Raw genomic sequence first — 22429 nt, 5'->3', positions numbered from 1 at the left:
GCAACCTGACATTCCCAACAGAGACTTCCCTCCTGCTGCTTGCCTGCAGTCTGAGAGATCCTGCTGGCCTGAGCTGGGAAGCTCTTGGGACCCTCGCTGGGGCAGCGTTGCTCTGTCGTGGTTCCCAATGCACGGCCAAGAGTGAAAGCCACAGGAGCAACCATTAAACAGTAAAATAAACAGGCAGAAAGCAACATTCATGAGACTGAGTGAAAAAGGACAGAGCAGCATTTAACAGCCTTGTCCTCCTCCTCTTCCCTGCATAACACAGGCACTTGGTCATGTGAGGAGCTAACTCATCTCTTACAACACAGGGTTGTTTAGAGACCAGATCACTCCCTACAGTAGGAAAGCCAAATCTAATTAAGGACTATTTTCCACGGGCAACTGGCATCTCCTGGCAGAGTTTAAAGCAGATTAGGACTTTGGACATGTCTACAAAGACATATCCAGCAATTGTGTTCAGCGCTAATTCTTTTGATCTCCCAGCCCTTACAATCTTGAAAGAGTGGTAAATATGGGCATTAGAGATTTAACTGAGGAAATAATAATAATACAATGATTAAACTTAGATGGCATTTTTTTATCTGTAGCTGTTCAGCCTTTTTTTCAATGGAAATAAAGAGCACAAAGCCACAGGACATGATGCAGCCTTGCAGGAAGACCCCCTGCTGCCACACACACCAAATCCCTTTCATAACTGTACCCAGCTCCAGGTCAAAAGTAATTTCTTTTCCTAGCCATTATTCCTGCTGAGAAGCTCTTTCAGGACCTCCCTGTTGCAGTGATTAGCGGCCAACTTAATTTTGCTCACAGGCCGCTAGCATGGCCTGTCTTTGCCTTTCCAGGCAGAAGATAAGCTCATATTGCCTATTCTCACAAGTTCTCCATTCCTCAAGTGTCCTTGCAGCACTTTGCAGCTCTCCACGGGAATCCACCCTCTTCCACGCATCCTTACATTCTCCCATGCAATCCAGATGTCCTAAATGGTACCACATCGGCATGGTAATTAAAAGAAAAAAAAAAAGCTTACATATTCTTTCCTAGCAAGAAGTGATCAGTCATACAGCTCTGCCACTCTTAGGTGGAGATGTTAATCTCTGATCTTTTTTCAACTGTGCTTCCTCCTGCATTTTACTGGCTTAGATTCAGCAGGTAAACTGCCCATCAGCTGTGATCAAAGGCAGGGCATCTGTTTCTCCCGTGAGCTGATAGCTCTTCTTTACTTACAAGAAGGAGGCCCTAGTCTCCAGCATCCACAGTCTGGCCAGTTTATGATGATGAGAGCTCAGAAACCACCGTGGCTTGCCCACTGTCTGCTCTGGAGAGCTCTCAAATTGGCTACTTTTTTTTTTGGCCATGGTAAGTCCCAGTCAAAAGCAAGAGAGTGGTAGCAACATGCTAAGGGTACATATAATGATACCCTTTAATTACTTAGTTCAGCTGTATCCCCAACTTGAAAGCCACAAGTTACTTGAGAGTCTTTTTTTTTTTTGGTAAGTAAACAAACATAGTATCAACTATTTCCAGTCATAGTCTGGCCTCCCTAGCACTTATGACGAAGCATATTTGGGAGCCAAAGCAAGCAAACAGGATGATTCACTTATCCCACAGCTTAGCAGATGGATGAATCCTCTATAACCAAGGCAAAACAGGGCCTCTAAGGCTTTAAATGAATAGTACCATTCAAGCCCTGCTGGTAATGCCTCATCGTCCACAAAGAAATTAAGACTTGCATTTCTATGAAATGTAAGTACGTATAAGTGAAGTTCCTGTGGCACTACTCAACAGATGACAAACCAGTAAAAAGAGTCAGAAAGAGAAGACCTTCACATCTTGCCAGGACTGAGAGATTGACTTTTTCAACACATTACAAAGGAGTTTGCTGTTTATACCTGCAGTTGTCATCAAGTTCTGGTGCAAAACCCTAACATTGGTAGGAGGGACACACAACTGCAACAGCCAAACTACACTTTGCAGTACTGGATGAGTTTTTTAAAGTTTCCTCGTTACTATTAGGTGCCTGGCTCTCCCTGGAGGAACTTCAGGAAAATAACAATATGTCCTTCTAGAAAACTGACTGGTGCTGTATTTCACCTAGTTTATCAAGCTCTTTACATTGTGTATAATAGCTAATGTATAGAGTGCTATAATTTCCAGTGCAATGAACACACTAAAGCAGACTAATGAGTTATATATATTTTTAGTGGTTTTCTTATCGACAGTCTGTGTTTGTCCGCTGGCAGCAGGCTAGTTACATGATATACCATTTGTACATTACAATATTTTTTCCGGTCTGCTGCTGCTGTTGCCCAGCCGTGCCTGCTAGGAGCAGGCGGGTGCTGGCTGCGGTGGGAGCTGAGCTGGCTGAGTGCAGTGGAAGGGCTGGCAGCCCCTGCTCTCCCCGTGCTTGCCCGAGAGCCCCTGGCTCGCCTGCAGTCGCCCGGCAGCGCTCCTCCCAGTCCCAGGAAGGCTCTGTGTACTTCAGCCTCACACACACAGCAGCTCTTTTTCTTCCTGTAGCAGCTGTGGCACTTCACGACCACATGGTCCATGAGCCACAAACATTTGCCACAGAAGGCATTGACCAGACATCGTCAGTGTCTTGTGTTGTATCCCACAATACCTTCCTTTGTACCTGCCTCCCAGCCACTTGCAGTATTTACATTTAGTGTGAGCCTCTGTCCTTGCTCTGCACAGGGAGCTGCCAGCGCTAAGGTCGCTTCTCAAGAAAGCCCAGCAGCCTCAGCTACATGAAAGGGTGTCTCTGGGCTTAAATCTGTTTCCTTCTATAACCTCTCCAACAACCTGAAATCAAGTTGTCCACAACCAATCGTTCCTGTAATCCAGGGTGGATTTGTCTCACTTTCTTTTAAACTGGTGGAAAAAGACAGACATCTTGAGAGGGCAATTCATCCCATTTATTTTAGTCACTGCATATAACTCTTTCTCCACTGAGGGGAGATGAAAGACCAATGGCTAGCTTGGACCTAGCTGTGCTTTCGGCTGGTGGAATGCTGGATGAGAAGCACCGCACCCTAGGCTGTCTTTAGCAGCTCCGAGGTTATGAGTGGACAGGGAGTTCTCAGCTCCAAAACATAAGACCTATTCCTTACTTTGTTTTGCTCTCCTGGGTCTCTTGCTTTGCAGACTTGAGTCAGAATAATCATCAAACACTTCCATCAGCTATTCTCATATTTAAAGCATTATTCCCGGCAATGGTATTTCACATGTTTCTTGTCCTCCCGCACACACACCTTCCCTCCCCAGCTACTAGATTAAAAAAATTTAACCTTCTTATCTTGATCTGCCAAAAATCAGCTCTGGGCACAGATGCAATTCTTATTTCCACTTGCTCCCACATTTATTTGAGGGGTTTGCTTGGGGACCAGCAGATCTAGTTATCTGGTGCTCTCCAAATGACATTTACTTTGTTTTAGGTGCTACTTTGGCCAAGCAGTAGTTATGCTGCCTGTTTACATGGATAGCTGACATCAAGATCACATATGCTGAGTAAAACAAGAAAAGGACTGTTTGTTAAGTGAGCTCATGTTTCCTGAAAAGAACTACTTCCACATGAGCAGCAACTGTCCTGGATGCTAACTCATGCCAAGACAGTGGGACACCAGTCTCTTCCCCTCTGTAGGTGTTCCTTTGAAGATGTTGCGGATAGATAAGCTCTCCGGAAAATGCTATAAACCCACACAGTCCCAGGAACAAGGTGACCTTGTCCTCCTTACATCATTATTTTTTTCCAAAGAGAAACAGTGTGGTCCAGAGCACTGAATTCTTGATGTGAAATGGCATTCCCTGATGTCGTATTTCTTTTCAGGTCTGATTATAAACTGGCACAAGTCCTCAGTCTCAGTTTGCCTTGAGATTCAGGACATTTTCTCCTCAAAGTACATTGAGGCCAATGACTCTGAACTTCCTGGGATGGACCCACCCAAAGGACAGTGACAACCGGAGTTCTCTAATTTTAACTGGAAAAAGGAGACAAAAGTTTTGCCTTTGGGAAGCTGAATAAGAGAGATCTCCCTGCCTGGGGAGCACACGCTAAATTCACATCCTCACAGCGACAGTCTTTGTTAACCTACATTTCCAGAAGTTCCCCCACAGAAGTGAGTGGAGGGATGCAATACTTCAACAGTTTGTAGCCAGAGAGAGGAAGATCACCCAGATCTTCCTGCCCAGAGTGAGCCCAAATGCTCGGGGGAGTGCAGATCGAGGACAGCCATGAATGTGGTAGCAGTCAGGAGCGGAGTGTGGCCCATCAGGGTTTGGTCTCCCTTGGGTGTGACAAGGCACAGCTGCAGGGCGAGAGCAGAAGCAGCCAAAGGATGGAGCTCATCCTGCGGTGCGGGGGTCACTGCACCCCCCCAAGGGACCAGCCCCTCTGCAGCAGAGCGCAGCGTAAAAATGCACCTCTCCGGGAGAGAGCTGCCACCCCCAAAGAGCCATCTCACCTCTTCCTTCCCACCCAACTCACGCACCGGCACTTTCTTTTGGGTTTTTATGTTTTTTTCATTTTTCACATAACATTTTCAAAACCAATATAGACCGTGTTATCCTTGTTTATAATACAAATAAATGTAAAACTTTTACATTATGTAGGTCACTTGTTCAAGTCTACCTGGAAAACATTTACACTATGTAGCTCACTTGAACAAGTCTACCTATCATGAAAGCCTTTGGAACATTACTATACCAGTAGTTAGAAAAGCAAATATCACTTCATAAGAGACAAACAGTTGTATCTTGACATTCCCCTTGTATTCAAGACACCACCGAGTATGTAACATCAGTCCTCTGTGTGCCAAATTTTTCTCTCACATTCACATTTCTTTCTCCTCTTCTAGTTTGGAGGAGGATCTGACGTATTTAACTTTCTCATGGCACCATATACCAAAAGTTCCACTTCTTTTCCACTACTTGGTGAAATTCAGCCCCGCTCCTGCAGCCAGATGTGTTATCACAGTACTCTTGGAGGATATAGATGGGTGGGAAGAACATACCACATTTCAAAAGGTTACACTTACTGGCAAACCTAATTTGTTCTCTATCCACATACTAGCAATTGCTTAATAAAAATGAGCATTCTTGATGTACCTAAAACATTTTTCATGCTTGTTCCAATGATAGCTCGTCTATAGTTTTCTTCCTTCAAAGAACAGATATCCAAGTGGAGTGACTGTTTTCCACACTTGCAGCCATCTTTTTCCCATCTGCCCATAAAATATATGTATTCTTTATCATCATCTTTAACATCCTGCACTTGGAAACAGTAATTCCTGTGGTCGTCTTTGGTTGCTGTTGACTCAGACTGTGTTAGAAATCTAATCACTGTGCCCGTATCTCCACAGCAAGTGTTTAGAATATTTAAAGGAAGACTTTGGCTTGAATCTCATAAAATGTGAAGGTTCTTGCTAAGAGATTGAAGAGTTTCTTATCTCAAACCACACCCTAGTCTTTAAAATCCTTCAAAATATTTACTGGGCTAAACTCAGAATCAGCTACAAATGGTGGTGGAAAGGAATTAGATTATGACCTCTCCCAGATGGATGCAAGTCATTCATTTCCCTGGGCTGTGGAACCACACGCAGTTCTAACGTTCTTACTTTACAATTTGTTTCTTTGGAGCCAAACTTTTTCCTGATTATTTTTTTTCCTACAGAGTTCAAAAAACCTCTGGGCTGATTTACCCGAACAAAAAGCTTTACCTTCAGTGTCTGTGAGAGGTGTCAGTTATGGGTCTGTAACAATCTAGACCTTAAGGCTGGATCTCTTCCTCTCCTATACGGATGAAGATAATATACAGTATATATGATGGAACTATTTCTCAACTAGCATAAGTGTTATCTCTTGGAAGAGGAAGTAACCAAGCCATTCTACTCATTCTGATCCTCAAAGTACATCATGGTCACTGATTATTTCTCCCTGCTGATTTATGTCAAGACTGGAATCCAGTTAGATTAACCTAACAGGCAGCATTTTGTATCATGAGTAATCGATTTGCATACTTCAAATTAAAGGACACAAAGTTCCCAAAGCTGCACCAGCTTTAGTCTGGTGCAGATTTGTTGTTTATGGGAATCTATGCCAGACTTTTATACTCATATCAGAGAGGAGAATCAGGCCAGTCATGAAAGAGTTAGAGGCACAGAAGGGCAAGACTGTATGTTATTACTGGTAATCTGTCCAATCACTTCCAGGAATAAAACTGTATTAGTCAAATGACTCTCAAAACACTAAAACATCCCTCCAAATTTTTTTCTTGGCAAAGAAAACAACATGTTACAGCTGCCTATGAATCTCTGGCTATGAGATATTGGTAGATAAAACAGAACTGAATTATCCCATGTAGAATTATCTGTTATGCTGATGTAGTTATCCCTTGAGGAAGGGATATTCTGAGACAGTCCATTTAAGCCAAGAGTAATCCAAATGGTGAAAAACTTTAGATTTTCTGTGGAAATGTTCGTAGATATACAGTTGCCACGACAACTGTATTTGGCTCTGGAAAAGGGAAAAAACTGACTTTTTTTAGACTGAAGTAAAATAATATCAATTTGGATGCTTAAGAAAACTGAATTTTCACTCTGGTGTGCAATAGTCCTTCCATAGCAAGCTTTCTTAGCTTCCGTTTTCAGATGTTAGGGGGTCTCTTTTCCTTTTTTTTTTTAAACAATAAGACCATTGGAATTACAAAGGGCGAGAGCACCTCCCTTTCCCTACGCTTCCCATATCCAGGGCATGCTTCTGATATTCTGTGTTCCAAAATGCTACAGATTGCACCCTAGCTGCAAAATAAGAGAAGCAGGTTTCCTGCATCTACGCAGCATAAAAATGCAAACTTATATTTATAACTTCATAAGATCGAAGAGTTGGAGAAGAGGAAAATAGCTGAGATATATCCATCTGCTGGGAAAGCAGTATGTCTGGTCTGAAATGTCTCTATGTGTCACATGTGAAAGATAGCCAGGATGATTTTTTGTTCTGTTGGTGGTTGGAGAATAAAGCAGATTTTAAACTTTTGCTATTGCGTATCCTTTATCGGCTCTCCGCTTCCAGCACTTGTGTATGCATATCCCCCCCACGATCACACAGGCCAACGCGACGGGAATCATTGCAATGTACCAGGACAAGCCAACAGCTGGAAAAGTAAAGAAATGAAATATTTTCAAAAAAACTCCCAGGAACATAGTTGTCTATCTCAGTTCAAGGAGGAAGAGGAGAAATCACAATAAAAAGGATGTCTGCAAGTTAACCTTCCAGCAGGGTTGATCACCTGTGAAAGGAAGAGGCCTACCGATTGAGTGCTCTGGGAAATGGGTTTATGAAGATGAGAGGAACAATTGCAAAACAATAGAGGGTGAGAATTTAAAGTTCAAACTTTTGCATACACATGACTCTTCCCAACCCCTGCTCAGGGCAGCTACGTGCTTTCTATCTTAATTTGGTAGAAGCAGAGACACTCCAAGCAGGAAATAAAAGCACCACATGGAGAGGGAGTACATAACAGCTAGTCTGCCCTCAAGCTCTGTGAATAATTTTCTCATACAGAGCAGCCTATAAATTACTAATGATCAAGCTAAGACTCTGAGCTTTTTCCCAAAATGCAGCTAATTTCCAAGACCAGTGTCCGTCCAGACCATTTTGGATTATTCCAGTCTATATTGGTTCATGGACTGCCTGCTCTGTAGCTCACGGAAGACAAGGGCAGCACATCATCTACCAAATGAGTACAAATCCTTCATCATAGGATGCTGGAGTGAGTCATAAGGTATAACTCATAATGAAGACTGTAAATGTTCATGTGCCTTTCTAAGACAGTGTGAGCAAGCTTCGGCAATTCATCAACATCATGCAAAGAAACAATTAGCAGTGCTTCACATATTGTTTTTACAGCTGGTTCTTGGCCAATGGTCTATCACTCCGCCACATTAATTGCACTGAGCTTAGGGCTTCTCTTCCCATCACTAGGAGCCAAAATAACAACACCCATCATAATTTACACTTCTTGTTATTTTGGCAGCAGGTGGTGCATGAGGAGAACGAACACTTTGATCTTTATTGTGCTATTGTCTTTTTTTCCCCACTACATCTTGAAGAACTGGAGGAGATCTGGCCCTGCTGCACCCCATGGGAGTTTGCCAGGAGTCTCACTGGAGCCATCATTTCATTGGAGCTCTGTCAGCCCTATGAACAGATATACCAGTGCAGATCCTTATCCCTGCAGAATATGTCAGTGAGTGGCCCACAAAAAGTATATTTTGTGAACAAGCTATTCCAAAGCCTGCAGGTGAAAGAGGCAACCAGTTTTTCCCCAAGCAATAATTCATCCCAATGCTAGTCCTGACAGTATAAAAGGCTTGGATGATAATCTAGCATTAGAATAACTGTAACAATTATCCCAAGTAAGCGGTCAAACTAGTTACCTTCCTGCTTGACCCTTGTTGGCAGCACTTGGTAGCCATATCTGTTCTGGGCCAGACACGTAAAGTCTGTGTAAAAATCCACTTCTTCAACAGAATCAAAAATCAGTGGCACTTCAATGAAGTTTTCACCATTTTCTACAATTTCTCTGGAAGAAAAAGGAAAATTTAATGTTAAATTCTTTTATAAGCTGGCTTTTTTCTGTTCGATATGTTCATTCTAACAGCACATTGCAAGAAAATGCATTGGATATTTGCTCATTTCTGAGCCAGCCCCTCAGCATAAGAGGACACCTCTGTCTTCCAGCCTAGTTGTGCCAACTGCCAACTATCTCAGCAGTCAGTACCCATCCTGCACTTGTTGAATCTTCCAGGAAAAAAAGAAGAGCTGGATTTGTCTTGCAAAAATAAAGAAAAGGGAGGGAAGAAAGGCAAGCAGAATTCTCTATATCTTTGAGCTCTCTGCACAGTGTTGTGGAAAGACCTAATTCCTTCTCTATGACCACCTATTCATTTTTGAGATTAATTCTTACTATTGGCTGGAAGAGGACATATGGATAACATAACCCTGAAAATGTTCACTCAGCAAACTGATCCACCATTCCTGTCTATCACGTGCCCAAAGCCAAGAGCTCAATACAAGAAACTGTCTAGGAAGTTTCCAGCTTCCTTCAACCTGATTGTTTCATCAGTCCAAATATTTAAAAGTGGTTTTCTAGCTGCAGTCAAACATTGCCTCTGCATATCTTTTAGTCACTGCTGCAGCAGATGTCCAGCTGCTCTTTAATGATCTCAGAGCATGAGTCTGCTATGCGCTGCGGCAGTGGAAGTCCCTGTACACTCCCCCTGGGACTGTACTGCAGGAAGGCAGCAGCACAGCAGTGGGTGCTTTGCCAGAGATTTCTGCAGGAAATTCGTTTTCCTCATGGCATTTGACCTGTTTTGCCTTGCTGCCATTCTGAGGGCTTCCAGCAGAACTGGGGTGTTTCATGCTTCATGGGCTCTGCATGAGCCCTAGCTGGCGTGGTCCCTGTCCTCAGGCAATTATATGATAATATATAACAGTAATAATGATAGTAATAATAAAAAAAAAATTTAATGTCTAAGTAAGGAAGTACACGTGCTGCTCTATTCTAAAGCATGCAGAGACATTTTAAAAGCTACAGTATATTTTATGGCTCCTGACCACAGGTTTAACGCACTGTCACTTATCCATGTAAACATTATAAATTAATGGTCTCAGTCATGCTGTGGGGGATGTGAAAACATGTAAGGGCTTGGGCATACAGCTGAGTTGCCATGTTACCTCTGGCTGCAGCTGTGCAATAAACTAAACATGGCCAGGTTGTTATCTGACACTGATGGCCACAAATGGCCAAAACCAGCTCACATCCATAACTGTTAAACGCTCTTGTCCCTCACAATAGGGATGCCACATCCCCAAACTGTTGGGAATGGTCCCTGCCCCGTGCTAAATCCTAACTGATAGCCAGGAGCTCTTTGGGAAGGTGCTAGCTGGTGAGTGTTTAACGATTAACAGCAGAGGCAATGGCACCCAGAGGTCAGGAACCTTCTTGGCTCTGTCCACCGGCAGAGCCACTGTGATCTTTGTGGACCCTCAATTTCAGCAAATGAGAGATAAAACATGCCAACCTGGACCTCAATGAAGAGACTCCAGTGGTAGGTTTACCTCACATTTGCTAAGTACTAGAAGCATTGCCTGCAGACAATGTTTGAGTTAGTGCTGCTCAGGTGGCATGTGACAGGTACAGAGAGCAAACCTTTTCCCTCCTTTCCTAGTGAGAAAAGCTTTGAGGCATGCAGCTATGAGGCAGCTGAGAGAAGGCTCTGCAAGACTGGGAGAGACAATGGATCAGGGCAAGAGGGTGTGAGACATCCTGCTTCTCCCTCCCACCAGCATCCCCCACAGTGCTTCCCTGGCGCCAGCTCCAGCACTCACTGGGCGTCCCTGTGAGTCAGTTTAACTCACTGCTGTGGAAAAGAACAACCCTAAGGGGAAAAACAATGATATTTAAAAAACAAAACAAAACAACTGGATAGTTTTCTGTTGTCTTAGTGTGTTCAGAGAACTTAATTAATGTTGAGGAGAGGATGTTGCCATTTCCCTGGCACAGGGCAAGGAAAGAGATAAGAGAAGCAGTGGGAAGGATCAAGTCCCATTGCTTTTCACTGCAGTCAGCTCTTAACATCAACTCAGCTGCCCATGAAAATGTGCTTCAAGTTTAAGCCTTGAAGTTGGGTCATCTGCAGTATACCATGAATAAAAACCAGAGATAAATAATTTAATTCACCCTGCCTGGATTGGGTTTGGGTTTTTTTTGCTTGCCCGCTTGTTTTTGTCTCAGCTCTCACCTTCACTTCAGATCTGTCCATATCCCATTTTATTACCTGGCATTCAGCTGCACTGAGAGCCCCTGTCACACTGCAGGTTAAAACGACAAGCACACGGAAACACTGTCAGCCAGACTTACTGTCGTTCTCCCTCTGTAACTCTGCTTTGCTTGTAAACCACGTCGACGCTGGTGTCATTTGCGAGCCATTCCACATCGGTATGGACATGGCTGCTCAGTCCAACAAACACTTTGCATGGGAGAGTCATCTTGGAGCCTGTTGGTAAAAGAAAAATTAAAACCCCATTTGGATACATATGAAGAACTACTCTTTCTTTTGGTGAAAACCAACATCTCCAGTGGGAGATCAAGCGCCACGTCAAGCACCACTACATTCGAAACTGAAGTTAAGCCCTAGATTGCTTTTGATCCTCTACTCCTTGGCAGCAAGACCCTTCAGTTTGGCAGTCCTTCCTGCCACTAACCACAGTACTTTCCCATTGCAACAGTTAGCAGCTCTTGCACTAGACACATTCCTCAGGAGGTAAAGCTGTATTCTTGTGGCCTTGCTCCTTCTGACGTACTGCAGCCCAGAGGGGACAGTGTGATTTACTGCTCTGGAGCAACTGCATTAACCAGCAGTGTAGCTTCACTCAGAGGTGCTGTGGCCAAGGGCATTCAGCTCAAGGTGGGACATCCAGGGTGTCCTGGTTTCAGCTGAGAGGGTTCATTTTTTTTTTTCTTCTTCACAGTAGCTAGTATGGGGCTATGTTTTGGATTTGTGCTGGAAACAACGTTGATAATATAGAGATGTTTTTGTCATGTGGACCTGTTGTTGAGCAGTGCTTACACAGAGCCAAGGCCTTTTCTGCTTCTCGCACCGCCTTGCCAGTGGGACGGCTGGGGTGCACAAGGAGTTGGGAGGGGACATAGACAGTACAGGTGACCCAAACTAGCCAAAGGGGATATTCCATACCATGTGACATCATGCTCAGCATAAAAGGGGGACTAGCCGGGGCGGGGGGGCGGCAGCAGCTCCAGGACGCGTGGCTCGGGGACAGTCCGGTTTTGGGACAGGCCTGAGCGTGTGGTCTGAGTTGTAAGGTCCTCGGGTGAGAAACTGCATTCTGTATCACCAGTTTCGTATACTCTGTTAAGTACTGTTTTGTTTTGTTTTGTCTTCCCCTCTCCCTTTGCTATCCTAGTAAACTGTCCTTATACCAACCCACCAGGTCTTGTCTTTTCCTTCCCATTCTCCTCCCCATCCCACTGGGGGCGAGGTGGGGGGAGTGAACGAGCGGCTGTGTGGTGCTCAGCTGCTGGCTGGGGTAAAACCACGACACAGGGATAAAAGTGATCATGAAAAATTCAGAAATTTTACTATAATTATTGTAACTCAGAGCTAACGATAAAGATCCTTCAGACTGGTGTGTATCTATATGATATGGAAAACACAAGGCTCATACAATTTTATTATTGTATCTGTGCAGATGGTGACAAAAGGAATGTAAAACGCTCCACGGAGATAGACAGGCAAAAAAAATTACACAGTAATCCTACGCTGATGGAAAGAAAAGTGGCAGGGAAAACTGAGACACCATGGGACACAGCTGTGTGTGTAGTACCCAAGTTAAAAAACTTAGTGTATCTGGCATTTTACCTGAATACCTGGCATTTTCTGAGAAAAGAAAATGCAACAGAAATTTGTTGTCATAATATAATCTTCAAAGAAAACTTGAGATCCTATCAAGGTACTTTCTAACTAACAACAACTGTCTAGTTCAAACAGTAAAGAGCAATGAAAAAATGTCTCCTCCCAAAAGACCTAGATGGCTCGTTCAAAGCTGCCAGATAACCTACACCAGTTTGAGGGAATATTGAAAACAAATGGTTCTTAGTGAAGGGGGACTCTAAGCAGCTGATCTAAGGGTACAAACATGCTTTTCTTGCTTTGTTAGTGGCTAAAATCTATGGCATTTCTACACCCTCTCCTACATGGAAGACAGAATCTAGTTATAGACAGTAAGACGCAAAAACTACTCCAGCATTGACCCTCAGCTAATATAATGCAGATCAAAAGAACTACAATTTGTGCCAACAAATTACACCATTAGAGGACCTGCTCTTATTTTGGCCTGATTAGATGCTTCAAAAAATAATTTTGGGCCTTACCGAGAGCAGCTGATGACGTCTTTTGTGTTGGATACACAATTATTGGGGTAATTCTCTTTTCTTTTTCTGGAGAGAGAAGGAAAACAGAGAGTCAGTGCTAGCACAAAAGAAAATGTTTGCATTGCCCCAGAGCTATAGATAGAAATGTGCCACCTTGCTCAACATCTTTCCTCTCCCAGGGAAGCATTCGATTATTAAACCCAGCGGAATGCCACAGAAACATTCCAATTTCAAGCCCTGAGGCCTGTGCTTGTGGAGATAGACGGGATCGAGCTCACAGCTTCATCCCGAAAGCTGCACCATGAGCAATTTATGGCAGGTGAGTGAGTGTCTTTTGGAAGCAACGGTAACAGCAGGCAATAAGCACCGTCCTCTTTAGGAGCAGTGAGCGCCAAAATCCTCGCACACCCATTTCATACTTGCAAAAACAGAAAAGCCACAAGCTTAAGCAGAGAACGGATGTGGGCATGACCGAAATTTACACCTTCGGCACTCCCACACCAGCGAAACGTTCACGTTCCACAAGTCACTTCCACGACCGGGCCCCAGTGACCAGCCGGAGGAAGGAGCACCCTCAAACCGCTGGGGACGGAGGGCGGTGAGGCAGGCTGAGGCCGCGGGGCGGGGCCAGGGGCGGGGCCAAAGGCGGCGGGGCGGGGCCAGGGGCGGGGCCAAAGGCGGCGGGGCGGGGCCAGGGGCTGGCTGCTCCAGGGCACGCCCGCCCCCTGCTGGCCGCTCGGGGCAGCAGCGCCCCGCTCCTGCAGGCCCCGCCCCCCGCCGCGAGCCGGTTTCACCCGTTTGCGAAATGCCGGCTTTCCCCCGTCCTGAGCGAGTGTTAAATGGTTTATTTTCTAAGCCTTCTGAAGCCGTTTGCAGTGACACACACAGACACACCTCCCCCCCAAGACATAAATTATTCGATTTCACAACCACAGGCGCTCGCAACACGCAGTTGTGCCTCCCGCACGGGGGTGACCTGTGGGGAACTTGGGGGTGCCAAAGCCAGCACCCATGGCGTCCCCCTTTCCCGGGCAGTGCTGAGAGGCCAACCAGGAGTTCCCCTCCCGAGCTTGATTAACAGAGATGGGATTTTTCTTATGTGCTGTAATGTTTTAAGGGGTCAATATTTACCAACAGTCTCCAGCTGAATTGTTCTGGTGATTTCGTACATTACACCTTCATATGGGAATGACATCTTGCAGGTGTAATAGCCAGCGTCTGTTGGTACCACAGAAGTCATGATCAGAGATGCTGAACCCTTCAGAATTAAGAATTTTTCATTGTTTTCTTCCAAAGGCAGAGCATCCTGGAGAAAAGACAGCAACTGGTGTTACGGCTCAGATGATAGCTGTAGTTACACTCTGTGTAACTTCCAAACAAAATTACTTATCCTTGTCCCTCTGTTATTAAAATTTCATTTATCAATGGGAAATCTGAGCAGTTCCACATTCCCACCAAAGGGCAAGTTCTTCAAACATGTATCCATCACTAAAATGCTTTGAGGCACTATATGAATTGTGAAGAATCACTGTTTTAATGTATCTTTAATGTATGTGTATAGCTTTTCAATAAAATGCACATTTTAGGATGGAAAAGATATAATAGGCTCTTTACTGAGTTATCTTAAGAGTAGTCATCTAACACATTCTTCTAAGACAAAATCATTTTACTAACCATGAAGGTATTCACAACACTATTACTTTCCATACATGACCTCACAAGAGTAATATCCTAAGCCATTCTTCTAAGAAAAACACATTTTAGTAATCATGCAGCTTTCACAAAGCTATTAGTTACTATGATCTCATAATCTGTGATAAATTCCCACTCTGTATCACTAAGGCTCTGTTCCCACATGGGTTGGAGCCCTGCTAGGAGCAATGATGTTCCTTCCTCATGAAGAAACTAGCTAGCTCTTTCAGGCAGTTGTAGCAAGAACCATATTGAGGGGCGCAGCCTTTTACTTAGACAAGTGGGTTATAGCCTGCTTCTGAAGGGAATCCTGATCAGAGACATTTTGCTGGTACAGTACCAACCATGACACAGGCACTGCTGTATGAAGCCAGCCTAGGTATTACATCCTATGGTAAGGATGATAGCTGCATGAGGCAGAGCATATAATCACAGTGGGAGTGTAAATAAAAGCTAAACCAAGGTATTATGAAAATATAAGAAGAATCCTGTGCTCTCCAATGTGAGATTGTACAGCTGAGGACGATCAAGTGAAGGACATTTGACCTTACAGGCAAGCCCAGGCTTGCCTACTTGAAAAGCCATGAACTGGCAAGTTAGGCATTGTGTGATGAACCCAGTATTTCCAAATGCTGTATTCCAGTTGATTAACGAAAGCTGCCCCATCTGAACAGCTCACACAAGGGAAGCATCACTGGGAGGACCTTCTTTATGGCATTCACTAGAAGGGCCACAGAAAGAAGCATAACGCCAAAGAGAAGGGCCTAATCTGATGTGGCAAACCCTGGAGTTTGGGTAGGTAATCTAGTCTTAAAACTAGTTACACTGCCTGTGAGAACATACAATATGTGGAGCACTTCACCCTGTGCTGAGTCCACCCCAGAGAACCTTTCTTAAAATATATACACCTGCCACAAAATTCCCAGCATATCATACTGTGCTCATGGCTTTGACAACATCACGTTCAGGAGAAACGGAAAGTGAAGATGTATGTGCCTTTACAAACAGGTTGAGATTAGAGGAGGTGAAATTTCTACCTTGTACCACTTGAGCTCCAAGCTTGTCCTATTTGGTGTAAAATCCCACAGGTCAGGGCAAACAATCTTTCCAGAGGTGAAAGTGAAGAGGACCTGGAGATAGGCGATCTCCCGAGCAGCTGTTTTCTTCACGACCGTGAGGTGGATGGAGACCTCGGCGCAGTAGGAGGAGTTCCTGCAGACAGAGTGGGAAGAGGTGAGCGCCCACCAGCGACAAGGGGAACTCAGGTGACACCTGTGGTTTCCTCCTGGCTCCATTTCCCTCCTTAGCCATTTCCAAGAGGCCAAGACTGAGATCTTACCAGGTGGGATCCTGGAAAACCACTGGTGCTATTTTTTGACACAATATAAACATGTTGCTGACATATGTCTACCTTGGAGCTTCAGTCTTTTCTTTTTTGTACACCAAGTTTGCTGTGCACCCTTAGGCTAAGGCACGATTTTAATTTTGCAAAGAGGGGGAACATGTCCGCCTAAACAGTAGCAGGTGTGTCATGAACCGTCCACCATTTCCTTGAAAGAGGTCTTTACTGTGAAAACCCTAAAGATTGGGACCTAAAGATGAAATAAAAAGTTTAAAGCATGTATTAAAATACATCTGCAGTTACTATTGCACAACCAACAGGCATTTCTGTGAGCGCTTATTGTTTTGCATGGGAAAGAAGGCATTCCTGCCTTGAAAGTTTTACAATATTTAACTTTTCTTTCTGGCCCCAAGTGACAATCGCTTCCAGTCTCAAGGAGGACCAAACTGGGGGGGGATAGGTGCTTAAACTATGTCCTTTCTGACCTCTGAAAGTCTGCCTTGGAGATACCTGACCCTGCAAGGGCCAGCAAAGCCCGGGGGTCCGGGCTGCAACCTCCTGGAGAGCAGCTGGGGGCTGCGAGCAGACAGACTCGCACTACAGCTGGGGCACTGTGACTGGCTGACACCTACAGGTCGGACATCTAAATCCAAAATATTTGCTTGGCAGAAGCAGAAATCTGTGATAATTTGCTTATACTCTCATTTTACAGTGTTGAAAAATATCTGGTGGCTTCCCTGTGGGATGATTTGCGAAAGAAATGCAATTTGTTTGTACTTCATTAATCCTGTAATAATGTTAGCGATGAAGCTATGTACTCGGCTCTTGCATATCTTTTTCAAACAGGTTTCACAGCATTTTACTATAGCTGTCAGTAACACTGCCTCAGTGTTATAGGTTGAGAAGCTGAGTCCAAAAAGGGGGTTAAAAACCACCCTTGAAGATCTCAGGCAACTCCGCTGTGCTGTAGGACAGTATTTGCAGCCTTCTCTTATTCCAGCCTCACTATTAAAGTCTTCTCTTCTGCCCCACCACCGCAATCGCTGCTGAGACATGCGGAAAGGCCAACCCAGTATGCTGAGCATGATTTATTAACTTGAGTTCTGCCTGTCCATCTCTTCCACTGCTGACACACATCACTCACGAGGAGTGCTTTGCCAGCAAGGAAACTGCGCTCTGCCCAGGCAGCTCCAGGAATGTAGAGATATGTTTCCCACTATAGACCACAGAGCAAGGCGGCCACAAATCCAGACCCTGTTACTTCTTTTGAAACTGTACAACGGGCTGTCAGATTGTAAACACTCAGAAAAAAAAATGACCAATAGGGCTGAAAAAAGCCATGGCTCAAGTCTCAACCCACTGCAGTATCTGAACTCTGGTACCAGTACCAATACGCATCGGTTCTCATGAAATATCTTCCAGCAATACCAAGATGATCAAATTCTGGTTTAAAATGTGAAGCAGAAGAAAAGTAAAGACCAGGGATAAGGAAGAGGCAAGAAGGAAACCGCTGTGGAGCCATGGTGCCTTGGTATATGCTTCGTAAGGCAATCTGAAGTGCAAACAAGGCTATTTGCTTCTCTGGAGCTGAAATATGAGGGTTGCGTTCTGCAGACTCCCCTGCCTGCAGCATGTCCCTGCTTGCCATAGCACTGACTGGCTCATAAATAAGCTAGAACAAACTCTCTGTACACTATTTCCTCATACCCAGAATGGCAATACTGTGTCACGATTAATCCAAATTTCAGTATACGTATGATAGGAGAAATACAATGCATTTAAGAGTTCTGACTTTCCACATTTTTTGTCTAATAAAGTCAGCAAGGAAATGATCTTATCCAGACATGCTCTGAACGTAACTGGAGTTTAGAATCAAGCTAATATATTTTAGACATAGTCATCTTGTTAGTGCACTGGATTTTCTTTTAAATACCCACCTTCTGGTGCAGATATATACTCCTGAGTCTTCTAGCATTGCTGGTAAAAACCAGAGTGCATCTCCTTTTGCCCAGATTCTTGGATCTTCATCTCTTCCTGATATCATGGATTTTGAACTATTTTTATACCATGTGATATTAGGGGTCAAGGCAGAAATATCCAAATGTTTGTATCTGGGGGAAGGGCATTTCAGAACCACAGGTTCTCCGTGCAGTTCATAGTAGTGTTTGAAAAACACGGTGTGATCTGGGCAGTTTTCTATATAAATCAGAGATAGTTTTACATTACTGTTAGCCAGGCACATTAAAAAGAAGGGAGAGGGAGAGGGGGGAAAAAAAAAAAAAAAAAAGCACGCCCTTACCTGTGCTTTTGACTTGCTGGATTCTAAAAGCGGAGGCACCTGCTGTGCACATCACCAGGACAAAGAAAAGCCCACACATTTTTTCCCAGACAAAATCAGAAGGAGAAGACCGAGGGAAAGTATCTTGAAATCTACAGGGAAGTTTATTACAAGACAGAAGATACAATGAAAATACTCAACGTTAACTTCAGAGTTAATTGTTCTTTTGCTCACTCTTTGGTGAGCTTTTGTTCACCCTAGGGAGCAGAAAGGCTTCTTCATCCCTAGTTTATGGGGGCTGACTAGTGGAACAAGAGCATCTGGCTTGGCACAAACACATCGCTTCTGTCCCTTTCCTTTCTCTCCAGGACATGCAAACAACGTACCACAAGATGCTGCTGTCCCCACGGCTTTCCAGCGCAACAGCTACGGGTGTAAAACTCTAGCTCTGCTTATTTTGCAATAAGATGTGACTGAGGCATGGGTCAGCTGCTTTGAGTCAGCTGTAGTGTAATAGCTTGGGTGAACACAGGAGCAAAGATGAAGCAGAATAGGCTTTAGCTCTCTTAAGCAGTCACTTCAGGTGTCTCTCAAGGTTGCATGGACTTCATTGAATCTTATGTCACTTTATCTTCTCCACTGTGGCTACCAAAGTAGACCAGCTAGCGTAGATCAGGCTGCGGGCAAATGTCCTGCTATAACCTGAGCCAAGCTTTTGGAGTCTACAACAAATGTTTCTCTTGGGACAAAAAACTTTGACTCCCATGGCATGCACACTCATCTTGCTGTTAGTGAGCAAGCGAGTTTTCAGTGTGGACAGTATTACTATCTGTGCTAAAAAAAGATGAGGAAAACCCTGAACAACTTGCCCTAAAAATCAGACACGGTGACACTAAGGGAAAAAAAAAAACAAAAAACCAACAACTATCTGCTGTCAGTCATTCATTAATTGTCATCTGTATTGGCCTGGCATGGGCAAGGCAGTTTCTGTGTACGTCACTGAATGCTTTCTGGTCTGCCACAAGGTTTCAGCTGCTGCCACTCAGTTGATCAATTATGTGTTATCTCAGTGTACCACAGGGAAAAATACATAAACCATACTTTGTATAGGCACAAGTTTATGCTCTATGTAAGGTATCTATGTGCCATACAGTATATATATGCACATGAAACATACTATTTCCATTTTATATATAAAAATGTAAATTGCATGCACTTAACATTAGCCTAACACTATGGTTGTCCCATAGGAAAAATATTAAATGACTGGACAACTACTTCAAATTGTATCCAAAAGCAAAAACATATTTCTACCAATATAACACAGTCGCATTCATAGGTACTCACCTTCAGGCATCTTCTGTGCATCCCAGCATGCTCATATTTATAATGCAGTTTTAATCCAAATTTCTCCCTGTTCTAGTAGCTATATTTATCTGACATTCTGATACTTTTACTATAATAAACTATTTCCAGCTTATTGTAATCTCTACAACACCACAAAGCCAACCTCTTCCTGAATAATACTGTTTCATAACCACAGGTTGTCTCCCCTACCGCTAGATTGACAAGGGTTTCCAGGGCATTGGTGTGGAGTTGTAGCCCCTCTCAGGGCTACGCCTGGACTGGGTGCTGCTGGTGGTTTTGTCTGTGGCATTAACAAGACCCACACTTCGCATGTAATACCCTGTAACGGGAGTTTGTCTCTTGTTAGATCCTTTGCCTGATGAATATACTTGGTTATTTTGTTCAGAGCTTTCTGGTCCCTTTTGGTTTAGTTTCTAGCAATCTCCGTAAGCCCTACACAAACTGAGGGTTTAGGTGAGGTTTTCATTCCCAAATTTCCGACAGATCCACTTACCTGTGGTTCTGCAGTCTTTCAGCCATTAGCTTCTCATGAAAAGACATAAGACAGAAAATTGCTCGCAAGGACCTTATATAGGGTTTAGCTCAACACATAGCGGAAATTTGTCTCTCGTTGCCCAATTAGATTTGTGTCAGAATCAAACGACATTTTAGACCCACCTTTCTTTCCTTCCGTAGAGTGAGGATGAGAGAAACTGACAGAGAGAGAGAGAAAAAAATATGTATTCAGATTTCCCAAAAAAGGGGAAATGACTGCTAAATATATGACTAAATTTCCCTTTTTCTGACGAACAGTAGTTTACATACACTCATGTCTTCACATGACTATTTCACGTTCTACCTCAAATAAAAAATTCTCACGGGTAACAAAAGGTGTCCCACAGCATAGTCAGCAGCAAAATAATTGCAATCTTCACATAATGTCTTTTAGCAAGTTCTTCATGGACAACATAAATCTTTTGTGATTTCCCAGATTGCTTGTGAATCATAAATGGGTTGATTCCCCTTTCCTTCCATAATATCCATCTTAGTGTCACAGCTTACATTAAGGCTCTCTTTGCAATGGATCACAGAATCACAGAAGGGTAGGGGTTGGAAGGGACATCTGGAGATCACCTAGTCCAACCCCCCCTGCTAGAGCAGGATCACCTACAGCAGGTTGCACAGGATTGTGTCCAGGTGGGTTTTCAATATCTCCAGAGAAGGAGACTCTACAACCTCTCTGGGCAGCCTCAGAGTGAAGAAGTTTTCCTTATATTCAGGTGGAACTGCCTGCATCCCAGTTTGTGTCCGTTGCCCCTTGTCCTGTTAGCTTCCCATTAAGAAGAGTCTGGCCTCTAGACACCCACCCTTTAGGTATTTATAAGCGTTGATAAGATCCCCTCTCAGTCTTCTCCAGGCTAAACAGCCCCAGCTCTCTCAGCATTTCCTTATACGAGAGATGCTCCAGTCCCCTCATCATCTTTGTAGCCCTGGACTATAAAGGAGTATAAAGAAATAACAGATATAAGCAGATTATGGCATCCAGGCTCCTGAGCAGAAGGGGTAAGAAATGGGTTATGAATTGTGGCAATGTTGGCCTCCAGCTGTTTAGAAGAAGGCAATCCAGTGGAAGACTTCATTCTGGAACTTGAACACAAGCCAATTTTTCCTGTGCCTTGTCCTGACGTGTGATGCCCGCTGCAGGCAACCCTGCATTTCTTACAGCCTCTTGGTCCCCCAGGGAGCAGCTGTCACGCACTGCCTCGCTGCTAGCCCCGGCAGGCAGTGCGTGGTGTCCGGCTGACCTGCCCGGCCTAGCGTCAGCACACAGGTCTCTGCTAGCAGACCTCAGTAAAACCCTCCCCGGGCTTCGTGAACCTCAGCTGAGCAGCCCCGGTTTGGAGCACTGGAGTTCCAGCCTGAGGCTTAGGCTTTGTGGTGCTCTCACTGACCAAATAATGATTAATAAATACTAATGAGTAATAACAACAACATAGCTGTCTATCACAGTAAGCATGTAAGAACCATTTTTTATTTAACGCTAACATAATTCATTAACTTTTTCTTTAACTAATATCAGTCTTAGTTATACTAGAGACCTCAGAATATTGTTTAAGAGATGAAAACTTAACAGTTTTTGAGACCATGCAGCCATCTACTATGGAGAGAAGAAACATATAGATGATGACATCTATGAATACACTGCAATCTTCGGGGATTTGTCATACGCTTGGGTTGCACATATTCTTTTCTGCAGGCAATATCCACCACATTACAGCAACTTCAGTAAATAAACAAAGAGAAAAAATCATGAAGCCACATTTTTCAGTCTGTAATGGTCTTTACAGTCTCTATATCCTCCTCATCAATGCAGTCATTGCAAGGGTCTCTACAGCTGTCAGCCCCACACATGGCTACCCGTTTTTTCTTACACAGTCCTGTTATCCATAAACCTGAAAGGTTGATAATGCAACTAAAATTAGCTACTGCCCTGAAGTGCACCATCTTCTCAGTGAAAAGAACGAACTCATCTCCATTGGTGCTAAACTCCTACATTTGGGCTACAAAACTGCTGGTCTTGGTTTCTGGAGCCCCTGCACTTCATTCTGAGAATCTGACCTCATGAATTATAAAATTGTTTCCGTTCTTCCTTTTCCAGCTCACTGTATGGCAACCAGAAAGAAGAGTTGTCAGATTGGGTGACCTGTGTTATATTAAGTCTCAGTACAGGCTTTTACTATATGAGTGACTTATGCAATAGAGGTGGGAGTCTCTAATGGTAACCCTGGTCACAAGAGCCAGGCAAGTTCCC

The 22429-nt window shown here is 43.9% G+C and overlaps 1 protein-coding gene across 4 annotated transcripts in view; it reads right to left on the bottom strand.

The window, feature by feature from the left end:
• Positions 1-20175, bottom strand: part of IL1R2 (interleukin 1 receptor type 2) — a 46540-nt gene extending 26365 nt beyond the window's left edge. For 2 of the 4 annotated variants that reach the window (XR_012832771.1, XM_075738404.1), the window contains exons 1-8: positions 20132-20172; positions 18292-18422; positions 17930-18188; positions 15688-15862; positions 14090-14264; positions 12959-13024; positions 10928-11063; positions 8439-8584 (exon numbers count right to left, since the gene is read on the bottom strand). Coding sequence is in view for 3 of the 4 variants with exons in the window: in XM_075738404.1 (XP_075594519.1) it covers positions 8439-8584; positions 10928-11063; positions 12959-13024; positions 14090-14264; positions 15688-15862; positions 17930-18188; positions 18292-18422; positions 20132-20157 (1114 nt within the window). In the remaining variant the exon portion in view is untranslated. The other 2 variants (XM_075738425.1, XM_075738417.1) reach the window with 2 other exon arrangements.
• Between the last annotated feature and the right edge of the window lie 2254 nt (positions 20176-22429).

Source organism: Balearica regulorum, chromosome 1, assembly GCF_011004875.1.
Source record: "Balearica regulorum gibbericeps isolate bBalReg1 chromosome 1, bBalReg1.pri, whole genome shotgun sequence".
Taxonomy (NCBI): domain Eukaryota; kingdom Metazoa; phylum Chordata; class Aves; order Gruiformes; family Gruidae; genus Balearica; species Balearica regulorum.
The sequence above is the reverse complement of the archived record's forward strand: the minus strand, read 5'-3'. Positions and strand labels throughout refer to the sequence as shown.